The 20,959-nt window shown below is 37.7% G+C and overlaps 1 protein-coding gene across 1 annotated transcript in view; it reads right to left on the reverse strand.

Moving 5' to 3' along the window:
- PDK3 (pyruvate dehydrogenase kinase 3) overlaps positions 1 to 20,959 on the reverse strand; it is a 61,332-nt gene that overhangs the window by 33,835 nt on the left and 6,538 nt on the right. Inside the window, exon 2 of the mRNA XM_051608245.1 lies at positions 5,865 to 6,006. Coding sequence (XP_051464205.1) covers positions 5,865 to 6,006 — 142 coding nt within the window. The remainder of the gene's footprint in view (positions 1 to 5,864; positions 6,007 to 20,959) is intronic.

A 20,959-nucleotide genomic window follows, 5' to 3' on the forward strand; every position in this document is an offset into this window, starting at 1 on the left:
ATAAAAACTCAAAGCTACAAATGCTGTATATGCCTTCCTTTTATCCACTTGTGATTTCCAGTTTTTACATAAAATTTACTCCCCCCCAACAGATAAAAATTTAAAAAATAAGTAAAAACTTGGTTATATAGAAATTTATAGCTGTGGTTATCTGAGATAAATACTTAACAATAGAATCAGAGAATCTTAGGGGTTGGTAGGGACCTCGAAAGATCATCTAGTCCAACCCCCCTGCCAGGCAGGGTCACCTACAGCACATCACACAGGAACGTGTCCAGGCAGTTTTTGAATGTCTCCAATGAAGGAGACTTCACAACCTCCCTGGGCAGCCTGTTCCAGTGCTCTGTCACTCTCACAGCAAAGAAGTTTTTTCTGATGTTTACATGGAACCTCCTATGTTCCAGTTGGCATCCACTGCCCCTTGTCCTATCACTGGACATCACTGAAAAAAGCCTGGCTCCATCCTCCTGACACTCGCCCTTAACATATTTGTAAACATTGATGAGGTCACCCCTCAGTCTCCTCTTCTCCAAGCTAAAGAGACCCAGCTCCCTCAGGCTTTCCTCATAAGGGAGATGTTCCACTCCCTTCATCATCTTTGTGGCTCTGCACTGGACTCTTTCAAGCAGTTCCCTGTCCTTCTTGAACTGAGGGGCCCAGAACTGGACACAATACTCCAGATGCGGCCTCACCAAGGCAGAATAGAGGGGGAGGAGAACCTCCCTTGACCTACTAACCACACCCTTTCTAATACACCCCAGGATGCCGTTGGCCTTATTAGCCACAAGGGCACATTGCTGGCTCATGGCCATCCTCCTGTCCACCAGGACCCCCAGGTCCCTTTCTCCTACACTGCTCTCCAGCAGGTCAGCCCCCAACCTGTACTGCTACATGGGGTTGTTCTTCCCCAGATGCAAGACTCTATACTTGCCCTTGTTGAATTTCACCAAGTTTCTCCCCACCCAACTCCCCAGCCTGTGAAGGTCTTGCTGAATGGCAGCACAGCCTTCTGGTGTGTCAGCCACTCCTCCCAGTTTAGTGTCATCAGCAAACTTGCTGAGGGCACACTCTGTTCCCTCATCCAGGTTGTTGATGGAAATATTGAATAGTACTGGTCCCAGTACTGACCCCTGAGGGACTCCACTAGTCACCGACCTCCAACTAGATTCTGTCCCATTGACCACAACTCTGACTCCTTCACCACACTTCCTCAGTTTATCTACAAGGATGCTGTGGGAGACAGTGTCAAATGCTTTACTGAAATCAAGATAAACCACATCTACCACCCTGCCATCATCTATCCACCTTTGCAGGGATGGAGGTGAGGCTGACCTCACCTCTATAGTTACCCAGGTCCTCCTTCTTGCCCTTCTTGTAGACTGGAGTGACATTTGCTGTCCTCCAGTCCTCAGGCACCTGTCCTGTTGCCCAAGACTTTCCAAAGGTGATGGCGAGTGGCCTAGCAATGACCTCAGCTAGTTCCCTCAGCACCCGCAGGTACACTCCATCCAGACCCACCAATTTATGGATGTCCAGGTTGCTTAACTGATCCTTAACTCAGTCCTCATCTACCAAAACAAAGTCCTCCTTCATCCTGACTTCTTCTGAGGCTTTAGGGATCTGGGGCTCCTGGGGAGAGTCTGCAGCAGTAAAGACAGAGGCAAAGAAGGCATTCAGCACCTCTGCCTTCTGTATATCCTGTCACCAGGGGACCCACCTCATTCAGCAGTGGGCCTATATTGCCTCCAGTGTTAGTTCTATCTGCAATGTATTTGAAGAAGCCCTTTCTATTGTCTTTGACCTCACTAGCAAGGTTTAGTTCCAAGGAGGCCTTAGCTTTCCTTATGGTCTCCCTACATCCTCTGACAACAGTCCTATATTCCTATATTAACAACATTGTCTTCACCACCACCTACCTAACAGTGAGCAGTCAGCAATGCATTCATTCCTGCAATAGCTACTGTATGTAAAAAAGGTCACTCCCTTTCATACAATTAGTCTATTTCCTTGAATTTTCTTTTGGTTTTAACATAAGAACAAGCACTCTTTGCCTTGGTCTTTTGTTAATTACTTCTGAGTAGACTGAATTCTTGTTAGTCTGCCAAATATAATTTTAGAATGGCACATTTCATACATGAAATGATGAAATGACTGTAAATACATACAATATCAACTCCAGATTTTTTATGTTTTTTTAATTGGAAGTTCAAGATACCTTTATTTTTTCTCTATGTGTATTTCACTAAGATTTTTCCTTTAGAATATCTCTACCACCAAAGCCGTAAAATAGAGGAAAACTAATCATTATTGATCCCCAAACTACTTTAATGGGTCTCTCCAGGAGATAAATTGAGATTTATAGCCTTTTCCAGGGAAAAGTACTAAAGAAAAGTATGGACATTTGGTTGAGGTTAATTAAACTGGAAATTTTAAATATGACTGAGTAACATATTTTGCAAGCCTCACACTCACTTTAGATATTTTACAAGCTCTGACCACATACACTTTAAGGTTTTATTGTAACTCCTCAGCACATCACATTAGTGATTATATCCTTTATTATGCAATTCTGCCACATGTTCACTAATCTACCTGAAGTGCACTTTAGCTAGAGAGCGTCCTCTGAAAGCTGGCCTAAAAAGGCCCTCTTCTTTGGAACTAGGAAGCTGCCCATTAACTTTGAAAAACAGAAAGTAAGTTGCTGATCCCTACCAGGCTGGTTGTTTATCTGCCCATTACTTGGAATTAGTACACTTCACGCCTGACTGTATTAACTGTGTTACTATTTTGTTTCACTTTATTCCTTCTCTTGCTACTCCATGCATACACTAAGTTGCAAACTTGAACACGGACAGATACCCGAGGACAAGCTGAAATGCTGTCTTTTTTTTTGCTCATTCTGTGATACCTTGCCTATCCTCATTGCTGCACACATCAGGCTAAGGAACCCATAAAAGAATGAGGAAAAAAAAAAAGCAGCATGTTTCCTGAGAGAAATCAAGATATTATTTGTACAATTTGTTAGGCGGCACAGGGCAGTCAAGGAGTGCAGTACAGCAAGCAAAGTGCCTACAGCATGATCATGAAGATGGATTAGAGAACCAAGAAGGGAACAGGACTTGCCTGCAGCAGGGAGCATATTTGCAGAAGCGACAAGATGAGGTTGCTGCCCAAGCGACCTATAAGGAACTAAGACATTCATGCAGGCCAGAATGTTACTGCTTGATTCGGCAGAGGATTGATGGGAAAGGATCCGCACTGTACAGTAGGCAGGGTTAATTTGTTTTCTTACTCCTCCAAAAACAAGTTCCACCTATTTACAGAGCCACCTTACTCTAAAAGTTCAATAAAACCTACTTTAAAGATGAGGAGATGTCTGTATGTTTTGGCATATCAACATTAAGGAATAGACTGGGAAATCAAATTTTTAAGGTCCAGCTAATTTGGAGTCTCACCAGAACCACAAAAACACAAGCTTCTGGTACAAAGTGGTAGTGTAAATAAATCATCAATATGGTTGTGGCTACATAAATTACTGAAAATTAGCAAAGAAACAGATTAAAGTGAATAATGCACTAAATTATGTCTTTGCTCATTTGTGGCACATGTACATTAGGTTTTTTGTTTGATTACTAATAAATTATCAAGCTTCCTCAACCTATGGCACAGTAAAAATAAAGGATCATAAAATCTGATCTGAAAAAAAAATAATATATTTTTATTTAAGTATCAAACTACCGCATCAACAAGAGGTTTCTTCATTTTACTAGTTCACCAAAAAGCTCAACAGCTAAATTTATATTAATTTATTTTGCTGCATAAAATTCAGGCATCTCTCTCTAGATATGTCTAAACTTCATGTTAGGAAATTACAAACACATTTCAAAACCTGCTATGACCATAGCTGCATAATACTCAAGGTCATTCACACTGAAGTTAATAAAACTACTTTAAGACTTTTTAGAAACTAATTGACAAGAGTTAATTTTACCCAAGGTTCATCACCATTATATCACAAGAATTTAGAATATACAGCTAAAAATTTTAAAAAGCAATTAAAAACCTCTAACGAGAAAAATAAGAAATAAGCTCTTTAAATTCCACATCTATTAGCAGGAAAACAACATGCCACAGTTACTCTTATTACTTCTGATGCAAGACCACAAAAATATTCTTGCATAATCTCAGTGCAGATGTTCTGTTCCACAAAAACAGTTAGTTATCTAAGGATCAAAATTAGAAGAACACTACGACAAACATTATTCTTTCACACTTCCATCTCTGGGTTGGACGTCCACTTGGACTTACTCATCATGTTTGAGTCTGATATTTTGGCCCAGTTAACAGAAAGCTACCAGTCTACAGCTGTGATAGTGCAAATCACATTATCATATAAAACATGATTTGCACAAGGATCTTACAGTGATCATATATTCTAATACACTTGAGGCAGACGTGCTTTCTTAAAGCAGTAGTATCTATTGTAGCCTTAAGTCCTCCCACAAGTCCTTAAAGCTCTAAGTAAAAATTCTGAAGGGGGTATCCACTCTACACATCCATTCAGGTCCTTTGCTGGAACTGATCCAAATGTTGCTTGACTGTATTAACAGGGCAGAGGTATATGCCACAGAACATGTATTTAGACTAGAAGAATTATTATGTAAAAATTATTTTTGTTTCTTCATTCACCTATCTGTCCACATTTCACTAAAGACGTCTTCAAAAATCATCCAGATTAGAAAGGCCTAAAAGGTCTGCAGATTATCCACTCTCCTATTTGGCATAAAAGCTTCCAGTAACATCTGCCACACGATACAAGCCTTCAAACCTTGCAAGCTGACACCTAACCTCAAAGTAATTTTTACTGTGTGGCTCTACAGCATTTACATTCATTTGAAGCACTTCATCATTGTGTTTGAAGTGGTCATCAAGACAGCTAGTATTACCTTTTATAGGTAAACATACTTAAACCAAAGTACATAATATCATATACCCTAATTTATATTTTCTAAGTCTGAAGATTGATAAATACAAGAACAAATCCAGCAGTTAACATTCAATGAGTGTGGAATTTCTTGGCTCAAGGGCCATGACCGCTCTTAACAGAAGCCTACAGCGTTAGTTGCTGTTACAGTTAGATAAGCCATTATTCACCAAGTGAAAATTGTTGTATACTGCAAAGATATTTTTACATGAATTCTTTGGATCAAGTATTTGCAGGTAGAGAGACAATGAATATTCTATGAATTTTTTAGAGCTTAATACATTCAAGGCAGTAGTCTCCAAACCTCACTGAATGTGCAAGTTGGCTAAATATTAATTACTGTGGAAAAAATGACATGACTTTCAATCACTTTGGATATACACTAGTCACTACAAAGGAGATTGTTACTTACTGGACAACAGCAGATTTTTGTCCTGTTCAGTAACTTCCACTGAATACCAGGTTATGTTTTTAAAGATTAGCAGGGAAAAGGACAAGGTACAAAATTTCTTCCAGTATTTTTGACAAAGGAATAATAAGGAGAAACAACAGCTATTTCAAGAAGCCACGGATGCAATACAGTAAAACATTTAAAAAGCTTTTTCTTGGAAGTTATTAACTGATTCTAATTATCTGGGAGACAACAGTATGCTTTTACTAACTTAGGAGACTAACTTACAAATTCTTATCTCCAAAATCCATATTAGAGTATTTACTTACCATCACACAGAAGAAAAATGAAACTTCATTTTAAAAGAAAGTCAGATTATAAACAATTCAAGGCAGAAAACAGACTTCAGTTGAAGACAATTCAAGCTGAGCTACAAGTAAAGCAACACGTTAGTTTTACACTAACACAGTCAACTCTTTTTTAACTTACCAACTCTGTACTAGCCCAACTGAAGGCCTGTTAAGTAAGTTATCAGGCAATAAATTGACTTCTCTCATGGTGTTAGCGAGTCGCACAGGAAGTTCCTTCCGCAGAAACATATATGAAGTCTTCTCACATGCATTGTCACGACCTGTTAGAAGGGAAAAAAACAGATGTCCATGGCAACAGATCAAATTTTAGACTTCCCAGTGGCAGATTAAAAAAAAAAAAAAATCACAGTGGAAATAAAAAGTTGTAAAATAATTTATTTCATTACCTACCGTCACTTCCCTCTCACTTCCAAAAACATCACACTCCTACTTACCTAGATCTTAATCCTTTTTCTATTACATTCTTCCTAATTTCATATAGTATTATCCTCTCTCCTATAAAATACTCTCATCCTGTAAGTCAAATACCAAAGACTTGGTATTAAGTTAGAAATAAGACCCCAAAACACTAGCTTTTATCAATACAACTTGTCTACTTGTGAGCTTTTTAAAAGTGCATGCCACACACACATAATGGAAGATAAGGAGTGAAAAAAAAAAACAACAACAACCAACCAACCAACCCCACACAAAACCAACAACAACAGGAAAATAACAGAATGGCAACAGTTGGCTGATGTTTCATGTCACAATCTCTTCAAACCTACTAACTATTTAAACATTTCAGCAGCACTGGGAAACACCAGCAAAGGTCATCATCCCTCCCAAGACTAGCCTACAAGATGCTCACTAGGCACCTGGAAGGATAGTGCTTGATACACCCCATTCCCATCTGGAAAGGCTGCAGCTGAGATTACCTTGAACTTCCACTTTTAAAACAGATTTTTATCCAAAAATAAAAATTAAAAATTCTAAACTGTCAGAAAGCCAATTAAAAGGATCTGGTAAAATAACAACACTTTGCTTCAGACCTAGCTGGAACAGTGATTATTCTCTGTAGCCTACATGAAACAGAAGACTGACACGACTAACAGCTTAAGCTGAACTAGTTATCAGAGATACCTATAAAACTTTAACTACAAATACTTGAATGTATAAAATATTAAGACTCTCACTCAAATAGTTCAGATAGAAGATCAGACCTGACTTGACACACTTTTTTGTATTTTGCAGTGTTTCACAAGTGGGGGAACTCCCCACCACAACTATAGTCTAGGTAAATTAAAATAAAAACTTCCCATGTTTTACATGTAATGAACAGTCAGTATTCTGCTTTCATTTCGAAAGACAGCAAATGTCTTTTGTGATGTTAACCAGTACAACCATCTGCAAAATTCGTGAGCAAAGGCATAATACAAGAGCTACAAATTATGTTCAAGCAAATCAGAAAGTGTTCAAGTACTGCTAGGCACATAATCACCAAGATTTGCAATTTGAAAGACTCAAGTACAACGCAACCAGCACAATCAAGGTGACACATTTTAAGATAGTCCCATTATAATCAGCTGAACAGCAGAGTTTTCACCTTCTTTGCATAGGTAACATGCATTGATGGATTAGCTCCATAACCCTAACACCAAGCTTGGGAGAACCTGCAGGAAGGATCAGAGGTACCCTTTTTTCTTGCTCATTTAGGTATCATCAACCAATGGATCATTAAGTTCTATTAGTGTCAGCAATTCTATTATTGTTCTTCCAGCAAACATTTGGATCAATTTTATTTATTTGCATTTTCACATTTTGAATTACAAATATACACATTCTGTGAGAATTAGACAAAGGAAACAAGACATTACATTGTCGTTTTCTATGAAGCATAGTAATGATTTCAGAGTTCATTCCTCCAATTAAGTTAGATACCAATTCATCTACAATAGAAGATACACACTAATTTGTTCACAAGTCGCTGTATATATTAAGTCTTTGGGAAGACTGGCAGGACAGCAGGAAAGACTCTCTGACTAACTCATTCTGCACCTTCTGGGCTGGAAAAGCCTTCAGGAACAAAGACAAAAACTGCTTCTTCCCAAGAGAGACCAAGAGCAAGTTCAGTTATCTTCTAGGAAATAAAGAGCAAAGGGAATGAAAGTCCAGGCAGAGAAGGAGAAAATGGTGAATAAGAACCCACAGCCTGCAGGAGTCTGTGAAGGAGCACAGGGGCCCTTCATAAATACAGTCCCTGGCGTTTATGCAGACAACAAAAGCTGCTAGACTGGAAAGCAGGGCTTGCAGAAGAGACCCACTTCCTCTCCTTCCATGAACAAGGCCACATCTCTTATTCAATCTGCCTCACTGCAGTAGTTGTAAACTGTCTCTTTTTAAGGAGTTGCCTTGCTCCAATTGCTACATTTAAGGTACAGAGACCTATGAGGTCCCTCTGCATGTTGAACGCAGGAAAAGAAAAGGAAGTTCTATTTCAAGCCTACCTAACAAAGGCTTGCTTCACCATAATTCAGTGCATCTTTTTGGTTTGAGGCAAATGGCCAGAACATTGGCTGCTTAGTTCTACACAGTCTGAGAGCCTCCACAGAGTTGCTTCGACTTCTCACATAGGGTGAGTTACCTGCTTACCAACCACAGGTTCATTGGAAGAGTAACTGACTGTTCACGAGGATCAGCCATGAGATATCCTTCAGCTCTTAAATAAGGAAGCATACTGTGTCCTAATAGTCCTTCCTTGGCTGCTGCTCCTCACAGCAATGCCTCACAACCCCATTCCACATCAAAATGAGGGACATCCTATTCAGTAAAAAAAAATAAAACCTGAGTTAGGTATTTTCTTAACATAATTTATCACACACAAGTAAGTCTAAATTCTAAAAATCTTTCCATAAACAATGTTTTGGTAAGCTATAATGCCACTTTTGGAGGTTTAGTCAGATAATTATTTTTTTTCATAGGTTGGCTTTTCAAAACATACAGCCTTCTTTCTTGATTTTGTTATCTCTCCAGCTGGGTTAATATCCATTGCCATAATCAGGCTATTATCTTAAGCACCACAGGCTAAAGACAATTTAAATCCTTCAGTTTCAGCTCAAGGGAATTTGAAGTCATTCTCTCAGGGTAAAAGTGAAACTTTTAAGTAATCTCTCCTTGATTTATACCTCAGCCCCCAAATACATAATGTCTGCTTACCTTTATACGAATTCAAATAGAATGCAGTAATCCTATGCTCTAGTGCAGACTACACTGCACTAGGCATCAAGGACTGTATTTAGCTTCATTGCCAAAAACAAGAGGTGCTGTGCCAGAGTTATTTAATTATGGTGCACTGAAGACCAACAGTAGCAGCAGATTTCAAGGCAGAATGTAATTACATGGAACTATAATGCTAGCATAGCATTATGAGTACAGCTTTTGCTATGAATTACTAATAGAAGGCCCACTGCTTTTACCCTGCAAGCAATGTATTGTGACCACAGCTTTTTGATACCTTGTCAAACTGTACAAAGTCCACATTATTTTTTAACTCCGAGGAGTCATAAATTTTCACCTATAAATCACTGAACTATAGGAATATGGCAGAAGAGTCTGGTCAGAAGATACAATGTAAGGATCACTGGCATAGAGAAAAAGCTTCATACATGCGTTTTATTTGTAAATTTACTGTCTTGAGTAATTCTACAGACATCAGTGCAAGTCCTAGTTAAATGCTGTACATTTCTTCCAATTTATATCCTGTATCCAGAAAAGTCTTCAAGATTTAAGAGAAACAAAAAGCTGGGGGGTCCACCTCAGAACAGCCATTCTGACATCAATGGCCAGCTACAAACTCTAAGCTTCAAGGTGGGGAAGCAGGACAACACTATCCAACTAATGACAAAGCAGAATCTCCACAGCTAGTGACAGAAAAGTTCCTATTAAGATTATCCTTACAGCATTTGCACCTTGATATTAAACCTACAGCAAGGCCTTTGATTTACAGTCCACTGTTCTTTTATAATTTAACTGTTAGAAATTAATTAGGTTGGGTTTCTTTTTTCTTGCCTTCTTTCCATCTACATTTTTTCTAAGTAAAATTAATATGTTGACATTAAACACAGCTAACCCACCACTGAATAGTTCTTCAGTGTTTTAGATTCAACTTTCTCTGACTGCTGGATATGCTTCCATTAAATTACTGCACATTTAATAACTAAGGATTTATGTTTAACTTTTCTAGTCATGCTGAGTTTGAGTTATTTGAATAAAGGCTAAATTAACATTTCATCTTAAAGAGTGTTTCAATATAAATACATAGAAATTTTCTTTAAATTAAGACTGATCTGCTGAAGAAGCATAGTACTTCCTACAGACTATGATAATGATATATCTTATGTACCTCTCCTTATCTGTCAAATTCTTAAATTTAGATTTCAAGCACAAGTGAGCAAAACAAAATTGCTCAACTCGTGGTCTTAACGCTTAAAAGTAAAGCATTTGAGAAGATCTTCAAGCAGGTGGCAGGTTTTGGGTTGGGTTTTGTGTTTGGTTTTTTTTGTTCATTTGTTTCATTGGTTTTGTGGGGTTTTTTTATTTGTTTCTTTTTGTTGGTTTTGTTTGTTTGTTAAAGATTTTATAGTAGATAGACATTTTGGAGCGATATTTCAAGATACTGAAATTCTTCCACAAGTCAGATGTTGTGGAAGATTTTCATTTAGAGAAAAACAGCTAAAAATTTACTTCCTTAAACTGACAGCTGCATAGGTTGCCAAAATCTGCACCTGATTTGTGGATCAGCCTGCATGCTACACTATACCAATGAAAGAAATATCAACTGAAGCAGGAGTGGGAGGTCCTCAATGCCATGTATGAAAGATTAGAAATACCAGAGAGAATGTCCAAGAAACCATCTTGTGGTCCTGGATCCTCTAAAGCTTACCAAACACTCGAATCCTGTTTCTTGAATTGATAGTTTCTAGTTTCACATCTATTGGAAATGTTTCAGTAAGCTGTGTGACAGATCACCTTCCAGTATCTTGCTACTTCTGAGAACACTTATTTTAGCTAGCCCTGAACATACTAATGGAAAAATAAGAATTAAAGAAAAACACACTTTTTGGAGCTACATAAATCTATCAGGAATAATTGCTCTAGTCTGAAACTGTTGAGCAGTTAACTTCTGAGGTACATAAGCTGTTAGATACCTAAGTGCATCAGAAATGCAATTATTTCAGTTTTTCACAAGTTCTATGTTAATATTTGTGAAGATAAAACTGTCAGAGATGCAAAGAAGAATTAAGCAATAATCTTTGTTAATACCCTTGCAAAGAATGAAGGAGGGATGTATTACAGACATTGCAAACTTGGCTCTTTCATTAAGTATGTGAGTAATGCCTAGAATTAATTATTCTTCATTAAAACGCCTTCTGCCCAACTTTATAATAAATTATTAATGCGGGCAGAACAGCCAAAAAAGGACATTCTAGTGGACAGCATCAGTTTTACTTCATACTTATACATTTATATACCTAGAAACACACAAAGCAAATAGGAAGTGTGCTTTCAAAAAACTTAAAATGGAAATATTAGAAAAATCTAGTCAAACTACAACACTTCTCCACAAAGCCAAGAAAGATAAGACATCACACAACACACGAGGTTCACAATTTTACACCCACAATCAACATTTATTTCCCAGTGTTTGCAATGCAGAAATACTTGATTTCAATTGAACTACAATTCAGTTTTGTTACTTCAACTTGACAAATCTATGCAGATCAATTCTTAAATCAGGTGCTCTAACAGGTTTCCTTCAATGAGGAGTATTGCATTAAGGCAACATAAAGAACAAGCCATACAGCATCCTACCTCTTTGCTACAGTCTACTCTGCCGTAGGAAGCAAAGCAGCCCCACACTACTCTCCATGATAGAAAATAACCTTATAAAGTAATCCTGGTTTCTAAGGGGCTAGATTTTAATTCAAGGTCAAGAGGCTAGACTATCTTTAGATATTCACTGTTGTTAATTAAAATTACACTTTCAAACTGTTTAAGAAACTCCCAGGTCATACCCACAGTGCTTACAACTTTACTCAGAATTTGACCAAAAAGGATGAAGAAAAAGCACATAGAAAACAAACCACTCTACTCAATACTGTTAAGACTCAACTGGAAGATTACATCAATTTCTGAGCATCTTCAGAAAGGGTATATGAACCAAGCAGAAACCCAGATGGCCACAATCGTGAAACAGTCTGCAACAGAAAAACAAATTAATCTGACTAGATTTACCAGAGGAGAAATAGATCAAGAATACAACACTCTACAATGCCTTACAGTTCTCTCCAGAGGGGGCAGCAGTAAACTTGTCAATCAAGGACCAAGCAAGTATTAGGCTCAAACTGCAGAAAATTCAAGTAATAATTTTATGATAGTAAACATTGTAAAAGACAGCAACCTGCTCTGCTTTTTTGCTGTCTCTTTTACTAAGGAAGTTAGACATCTACCCAAAACTACATTAAGCCAGCTTATTCAGTATCCAAACAGGAGACTACATGGAACAATGCCTCACATTCTTTATATCCTTAATTCTCTCATGACCCAAGAAGAAGGTGGTCACCACATATCTTGTCAATAACCTGCAAAAAAGCAACCAGTGAAATTTTGCACAGAGAGAGAGAGACAAGCAAAAAGTGGGAACTCTGAAGCATGTAAGAGGTCATAAAAATGCAGCATGGATTGTGTAAATTAAGTTATACAACAGAAGTTACTTTGACAGAAAAATGGCAATAAAAAACTAGATAGCTGTCAAGTAATCTTCCAATTACTTCAAATTGTTACTACTACATGCATACCTAGCATAAAAACTGAAAGATATGTCAAGTCTGACCACAGTAGGTCTTTAAAAAGGTTTTAAAACAGAGGTTGTTCAACAAATGCTCTACTATCTTCAATATTCTGAACTATCTTGCCTGTAGGGGCTAGTCAGTCAACCTATACAAAAGTCATACAGAAAATCACATTCATGGCCTCCCCTCTGGCACCTTCAAATCTGCAATTCAAACCCAGCACCAAAGAGACTGTGATGCCACTAGTCAATATAACAGACTGACAATAGACACAGCCTTCAACATAGTGAAAATGAGAAGATACATTAGTCGAACAAGGATCTAAGCAGTAGTCATCTGGACTTTATATCAAACTAAGGCCAGTGAAGAATATTCTGTGAACAATCTTCCAAAAAACAGACTTACATATGACAGAAACAAGCCAGGGTTTGTAACAATACAGTGGGAATGGTGCCTCTGCAAACACTGCTGCATTCAAAATGATCACCATCCACAATACAGTGTCTCTAAATGATGCAGTGAAGAATGACACACCTGAAGAAATTATCTGATGGTCCTTGCTTAAGTTTAATTTGGTAATATAGGCAAACTTATTTAAATAAAACAGTAAGATGTTAACATTTCACAAGAAGTCCATCCAGAATACAGCATTTAATATTAAAATCAACTTTCTTAGATGTAAAAAGGTGTTAAGACATTTCCACCAAAAAGAAGTAATGTCATTTATTCAATTGGAAAGGTATCAGAGCGGGGAAAAAAGGATAAGAAAATGTATAAATAAAACATGATTCAGAAATTTTGAGGCAATGCAGATCACAAAAGCAGACCTGAACACATTACATCTTCTAAATGCAGTATCATCACATGGGAGAAGACTCAAAGTGGAATGTTTTGGGGTTATACATCAGCATTACCAGTAGTGGACCCTCAATCCAAAGGAAATTCAGGAAGTAGAGCTCTACTTTCAGACAGTTTTCTCTACTACTTTCCCCCTCTCTGCAATTCAACTCTTCTCTGAATGTTTACTCATCTCTTCCATATTTTTCTCTTTCACCTTTTACCCCATAGTGCTAAGAAATAGAAAACAAATGTAACACTAATAACAATGCCCACTCAGGCTCTGATCATATGCCTGTAGCATATAGAGGGGGGGAAAAAAAGTATTTTTCAACTGGAAGGAATGAACATTCATCACAGTGCTCCTTCTAAATCAGTATATTTTCAGTTCATTCCCACTGATGGAATTAGACAACTGTTGTAAAGCTGGACCTAGAGAAAACTTTTATTCTGGGTCTTGCAACAGAAGCCACAATGTAGAGGCTATTCCCACACAGGCAGCAAACCCTGATTTAATTCTGGCAAATTCTACAAATTGCCAGAACAATACCATGCTGTCCAAGATTCAGATTATGAAAGGATTAGTTCCATACAGAAGGCTGTACACAAACCTCAATTTTACTGCAGAAGAGGGCAGAAACTCAGGATGAGACCACAGAGTCACATTATGAAAGTATCAGTAGTTTGAGTATTGACACTTAACCATCAGAGGAGACAAAAAAAAGAAACCAAGTGCTCTTTTTAGTCTTTTCACTACACTCAGAGGTCTACTTCTCTCTGTTAGCAGTGACTCTACCATGAAGCTGAGACATTAGATACCACACTACTGTAAGACTCAAAAGCCATGAAGTCCCACCTGTTTTATGTCTGCGGAGTGACTCCGTTCAGAACGCATAAAAACAAAATCAGAAGCCTTTCTCCTACCCCTATGAAACTACTGCTTTTGCCCTTATCTAGTGCAAAATAAAGGGAGAAAGACAGGAGTGATCAACCGTATCTACCCTCTTCTCAAGCTTCCAGAGTACTTCTTAGCTCCTGTACAGGCAAACAAAACAAACAAAGTGAAGCAAAGTCACGGAGATATCTTCAACTGAACATGCAAAAAAATCAAGGCATTCAAGTGGACTGAGCAAAGGCAAAAACTAATAGCTTGCTGCCAAAGCTGGGAAAACACAGCTAAAGCAGGATTCATTAATTCTACTGATTACATACCATTTAAGGAGCACAGTCTATATATTAAAAGGCAAACAAGATCTGTTTACACACAGCCTCAATAAAGATGACTACAAAAAAACCAAACCAACCAAACAAAAAAAACCCAAAACACCACATCAATACAAATACCCCAAATCAAAACAACCCCAGCTCCAAAGGCACTTCTATTACCCAACAGAAACAAACACATTTTCAACATACTCTCTAAGTATTTATCTCACCAAGCACTAAAAAGGCCAATCCCATAAAAAGCATACAGGATTTGTACAGTAAAAGACAGGGTTTTATAAAGCCCAATGAGTATGATGAACACACAACATAACTGGAGATGCTGACTCTTGCTGACCCCTCACTTTCTACCACAGGCTGCCTCTAAGGGAGCTGTAGACTGAAACTGGATTCCCTATTCTGACCTACCACGTTGAGCTACAGAATAGCAACCACAGCCTGTACAGCTGTTCCAACACAGAGAGCCAGCAGATGGCCAAATTGAAGAATCCAGCCCACATTAACCTTAGGTATTCAGCCTGTTTTTTAGACCTCCCAGACTTCAACCCAAGTTCCATCACTGCTCTGTAAGGCTATTTCCACCAACACCTACAATTTTTTCATTCAAGTGCCCTGTTTTAAGGAAATGCCTTCACTTGACTCATATGATCATCATATTAAGAAACTGATTATACATCAGTAAGGAAACTGGAGAAACTCTGAAGTTTCAAAGTATTAAATCTGAAGAATTAAGGACAGGAAAATATTTTCAATCTTCCTAACTATAATATACATGAAAATCGGAACACTTACGAAACCTGAACAACTAAGCTTTTTAACAAAACTACTGCCAGAAAATCAGCTAAAGCCAGAGGACTCGAAGTCTGCACATAAGCTTTCCCATCTAACTTGTTTCTGTTCTTCAGTCCAATTCCCATTAGTAGTTGCACTTTTGCAGTTTAAGGAAAAGCACACTGATAGAGGTGCTTGAGTGTTCTCAATCTTAATTATTGATATTCATAAATGAGAATTCAGTTGTTAACACTGTATAACCACAGATTTTCATTGTGCCATTTCACCGATAAATGCAATCCAAACTAGCAAGCTCACATGCTAATTAGCTTTCCAGCTATATATTCCAACAGTCATGTGACACAACGTATGGATAAATTACCACAGCTGAAGTACAGAAACAGTTGAGCTTAATAAACCATTTCTGATTTATGCAATTCAACTAACAACAGATTAAAGCACTCTTTGACTGCCAGGCCAGTTGCAGCAGTTATTAAAAAAATATATATATAATAATTTCAGGATACCTTTCACTAAAGAGAATGCATTAACTTACATTCTGTTGTCTAATGACCAGTCAAAACTTCATTCATAGTCAAAGGTATAGACTTCAACTTAAGAAGTTCAAAATTAAATAACTACTCTTCAATTTGTACACAGAAAAAATATATTTATTCCACTTATTTCCAAAATCCTTGAAAAAGTCAGATATTTGTCTTATGTTATTTACTATGGCCATACAGAAGAATACTACTGGTGCCAAGAGGAAATCAGTTCACATTTTCATGTAAACGAAGGTTAAGGACAAAGTGTCAGACAGCTGTCAATAGCACAACTGGATAGCTCAACATGGAGAAAATAATTACATGTATTATTACATTAGGTACACACTAGCGTAATAATAAATAATATAGTAATAATAATGCAGTAAGTTACAAAATATAACTGTGAACTCCAGTAAGCCTGTTGCAAAAGTAAATGGTCCTCAGAATGAAACTGACTGTACTGGAAAGCAGCTTAACTGAGCTGGAAGCGATTAACAGAAGGAATAAACAGATGCACGATACACTGTAGATCTATCAAGGTCTTTGTAACTCTTACAGCCATAGCCTTCTATTCACTACAAGAACTCACGAGAAGATGCCTGTCTCTCTCTCAAGAAGAATGGTTCATCAGACAACCACCTGTAAAAGCTGTAATCCAGTACCAGGTATTATATAAACCAATCCAAATTAAAACAAAAGCACGAATTTTAAAATAAGCTTCTCTGATCTAAAGCTAATATTTAACTGCTTACCATTCAGTTCTACTGAAATCACCAAGTTTTAAAGCATTTGTCAAGAGAAAGCAAAGTTTAATGCAGAGGTGCTCAAACAATTACACACAGCCTGTATTAATTTTCAGACCAATTCACACAGGCCCAAAGTTGTCTTCCCCTAGAAGGTTTGGGAGTAGGCTGGAAGTCAGATGAATCATTTTAGCAGCTAAGCTTTGTTTTGCTGATATCACAGGCATTCTCCATAGTACATGACAGGCAAAGTCAAAATGTTCTTAGGAGAAACCATGGCCCACACCAGGTTCCTGATTCTAGCACTATCCATAAAACCCAAAGACTCCCTCCTTAGGCAAGCTCAAGGAGCCTCTAAAAAAAACCAGTGGCTCTTCAGACATTAGCTCCTATTCCACTAACACTCCTCTGACCTGGGCAGTGAACAGTCCGAGAGCAGGAAGGAGGTACACATACTGCACCACCGCAGGGTCTACCCTGCGGAAGGGCTCTATGGGCTTTCAAACAGGAGATCCTGGACAAAACAAATGTAGTGTTTTATTCTAGTGAGACTTGAAATTATAAAACAAATTTATTTTTTTTCTAATGTAGATAAGCTTAAAACATCAAGCCAAATAAACTTTATTCCCTGTTTCTTCGTCTCTGATCAGATTCTGTTACAATAAACTAACCAGAAAAGACAGAATTTTGCTCCTTTGAGCACTTTTTAATCACCTTTTCCTCCCATAAAAGGTGAAGATCCATTTCTCATTTAAGGTTATAATTAGATAATTCAAATGTTAACATTCTCTCTAAATGTCTCACAGCTCTGACAACTTACTCCCTAACCTTTATGGAAAACTTCCATAATTCACACTAACTGTTCCAGGAAAAGACAAATCTCTGCTTTATCCTTTAGTCCCTGTCAATATGCCAAAGGGAAAGATATTCCAAATATCCAGCACCAATAAAATTAACATCTATGAGCAAAGTTTCTTGTAGCCAATACCAATTACATAAAAACTCTGCCAATACCATATGGTCCAGTTTCCCTTCAATCTCAGAGAGATGGTATTAGATTGTTAACCATCTAGCTACAAAATGTTTTTGATTACTAACAAATCACATTGCAAAAATATATTACAGGATTCCTCTACGCCACTGCTAATTACCAGGGTTTAAGTGCATTTACCCAGACTATAAAAACCTTTAAGAAAAGCATAAACAAGAAGTAGCAGTTAAAATGTAAATAATTTTTAGCAAAAATCTCATTTTTTAACTTTTTAACTTTGCTTCTTTCTCTATTTACAGTCTTAAACATAGTTCTGAAAAACACCTACCAAAATTTGCACATTTTAAGGAATTAAGTTAGTGAAAGTATTTATAACACTGTTACTTATTTTATATTGACTACAGACTCAGGTGTCAGTTTATTTTTACATATAGGTACATACACACTCAGAAAATAATTTAAACAAACATGGTAAAGAAACATGTTAGAGACAGTGTCACATTTACATAGAAAGGTTGAGGAAAGGTTAGCTGATTCTGTGAACACACACAAAAAGAAAATATTTTTAAATGTGTAAGTAGCAGCCTATAAAATGCTTCAGCAATTTTGGTTAAAAAGTGGCTTAGAAAAAAACCCTGATACATCTGGGATACCTAGCATCAAGAAAAGTCGCTTTAATGTAGTAACTATTTAATCTGCTAAAACAATTCCTAAATCTATGCCAAATTCTATTACCATTTACATTGATTTGGACTATAGGGAACTGGAGAAATACTACTCATTCTCCCCAGAACAGGACTGTGAATATCAATAACTGTTAGTGAAGTGTAGAGTATACATGGAGTATTCCTCAGAAATGTGCATGGGGCCTAGCTGGGATGGAGTCATCATCCCTCCCGGGAAATTATAAGGTGCTGGGCTTCAGATTTGTGACTAAAACACACTGATGATATACCTGTGTTTTGGCTATTGCTGAGCAGTACTTGCACTGGAAACGGGTGGGTAAGAAGCTTGAAGGGGATAGAGCTGGGACAGTGAATCCAAACTGGCCAAAGGGATGTTCTATATTACATGATGTCATGTCCAGCAATAAAAAAAACCTAGGTGGCTCTGTCTCCCAAGACAGTCGTTACATCGAGAGCAGCTGGACACCAGCCTGCTTGTGGGAGGTGGCAAGTGACTGCCTTTGCATCACTTCTTTCTCTTCCTCTTTCCTTCATTATTAAAACTGTCTTTATCTCAACCCACAAGTTTTCTCACTTTTGCCCTTCCTATCCTCTCCCTCATGCCCATGTGAGTGGAAGGAGGGGAGGCAGCACTTGCGGGGGGGCTTAGCTGCTGGACAAGGTCAACCCACCAGTATGCAGCTCATCCACTATCTCATCTTATACTTATTTCATAGTTTTTTTGTGGGGTTTTTTTAATGGAGAATTTCACAAGTGAATGTGCCAAAACTTCATAAATAGCCAGGCACAGCATGTGCAACTCTGGCCTTAGCAAACAGCAAATTAACTTGGAAATCAGACTGCTTCAACACAATTTATAGTCTCTTTACCGCCTTATTACCTCTTTGTGCTTATCTATTACTTTGTGACTAGCTCTGTAATTTTTTTCAGCTCCTTCAATCAACCTGAGTTATTCCAGCATCCTCATCTTCCTTTTCTTTAATGGACAAGTAGCATATTTTCCCACTTCCACAACCCTGGGGCCATCACCATCAGTTACTGCCATGAAGCGCATAAGTAACAGCTGTCCTTCACCAGGCAGCATTTGCAGAAGAAAGTGATCAGCTACTCACAGAACACAGCATTGTCTTACTTCTACTGGCACCCACGAAGCCAAGAGGATCTAGATATACTTCAGCTTACCTAAATTTGGATCAAGGTCAGGGGGAGCTGTGATTTCCTTTAAGTTTCTGGATACAATTTATCTTTTTCTGAAGATCAAAGCAGAGATACATTCAGCAGTTTTTATCACTAGGTACTTAATCAAGTAAGCACTATACTTCGGTGTCCTCCTCAAGTACTGTAAATTATCTCAGTATCTCTCTGTCTGCTTTTTTTAACCTCTAACTTTTCACCTCAGCTGTTATTTGTACTGCAATCAGGATATGTGTCCTTGCTTCTAGTTTTCATATGATTCTTCTTTAATGAACACTATTTCTGGAATTCCTAACACTGCTCTACTATGCACACAGGTATGTATATATGCATTTATGCAGTTTAAGATCAGTACTTTTTCTGAGCATCCTAAGGTAGAGAACTGCAGCAGCACCTTTCATCATTCCAAAGACGAACTGAATGCAGACTTAAATTTTCAGCTATTTAGGGAAACAAAACACAGTCCCACCAGTTGGAAGATGCTCACTTGCAGACAACTAGCCTATGCTTGCAGGCAACAAGCAGACAGTCAAATCACTCACTGAAAGCAGAGTTTCCTGTACTTAACCTTTATAACACACGCACACAAAAAATCCACTGCCTTCGTGATCCAGTTTGATCCTTCGCAGCAACTTATGGGATCTGTACTGTAACTATACTAAAATACTGAATGCAGAATATATGAAGTCTCAGTTACTTACAGAAATTAAGTATTTATTTATCTCATAATCAAAACACTTAAAGACATAAACCAAAGCTAACATTCGAGAACTTTGCAGAACTGCACTAAGAAAGACTTAACTAGCAGTGTAAGATTTGGAAACAAATCTTTTAAAAAAAAAGTTACTGTCAAGCAAGCACACATTATTAGTCCCAGCCTCCAAAAGTGACTGATACCAACAATTCTGTAAACTAAATGCATCCTGATCTAATACTACAATAGTACTCCCGTACACATGCAAAATTATCTCTACTATCACAGTTCAATAATGACTGCTGAGCAAAGTTACCTAACTGCACTGACTCTCCCAGACATTCACAACAACCAATATTAGGCACTAAAAAGCCGTCAATATTATATATAGTATTGGAATATCACTGCCTGCCAGAGACTGGCAGAGCTGTAAATAGTAACAGGTTATAAATAACAACAGTTGCACCAAACAGTTCCAGCTACTTGCTGTGCCCATTAAAAAACACAAAACCAACCCTTTTTAGTATTATGAAATGCAAACTTTATTCATGCTCAGATCTAGAGAATGAAGGACCAAATACAGAAAAGCAGACAGAAAAGCCAGTCTTCACTTTGACAAAAGGCTCCTTTCAAGGTAAAAACAAAACAGCACTAATCCAGTGTTAGTCAAAACTCCTAACAGAATTCTATTTAAAAAG

This window comes from Apus apus, chromosome 1 (assembly GCF_020740795.1).
Source record: "Apus apus isolate bApuApu2 chromosome 1, bApuApu2.pri.cur, whole genome shotgun sequence".
NCBI classification, from domain to species: Eukaryota; Metazoa; Chordata; class Aves; order Apodiformes; family Apodidae; genus Apus; species Apus apus.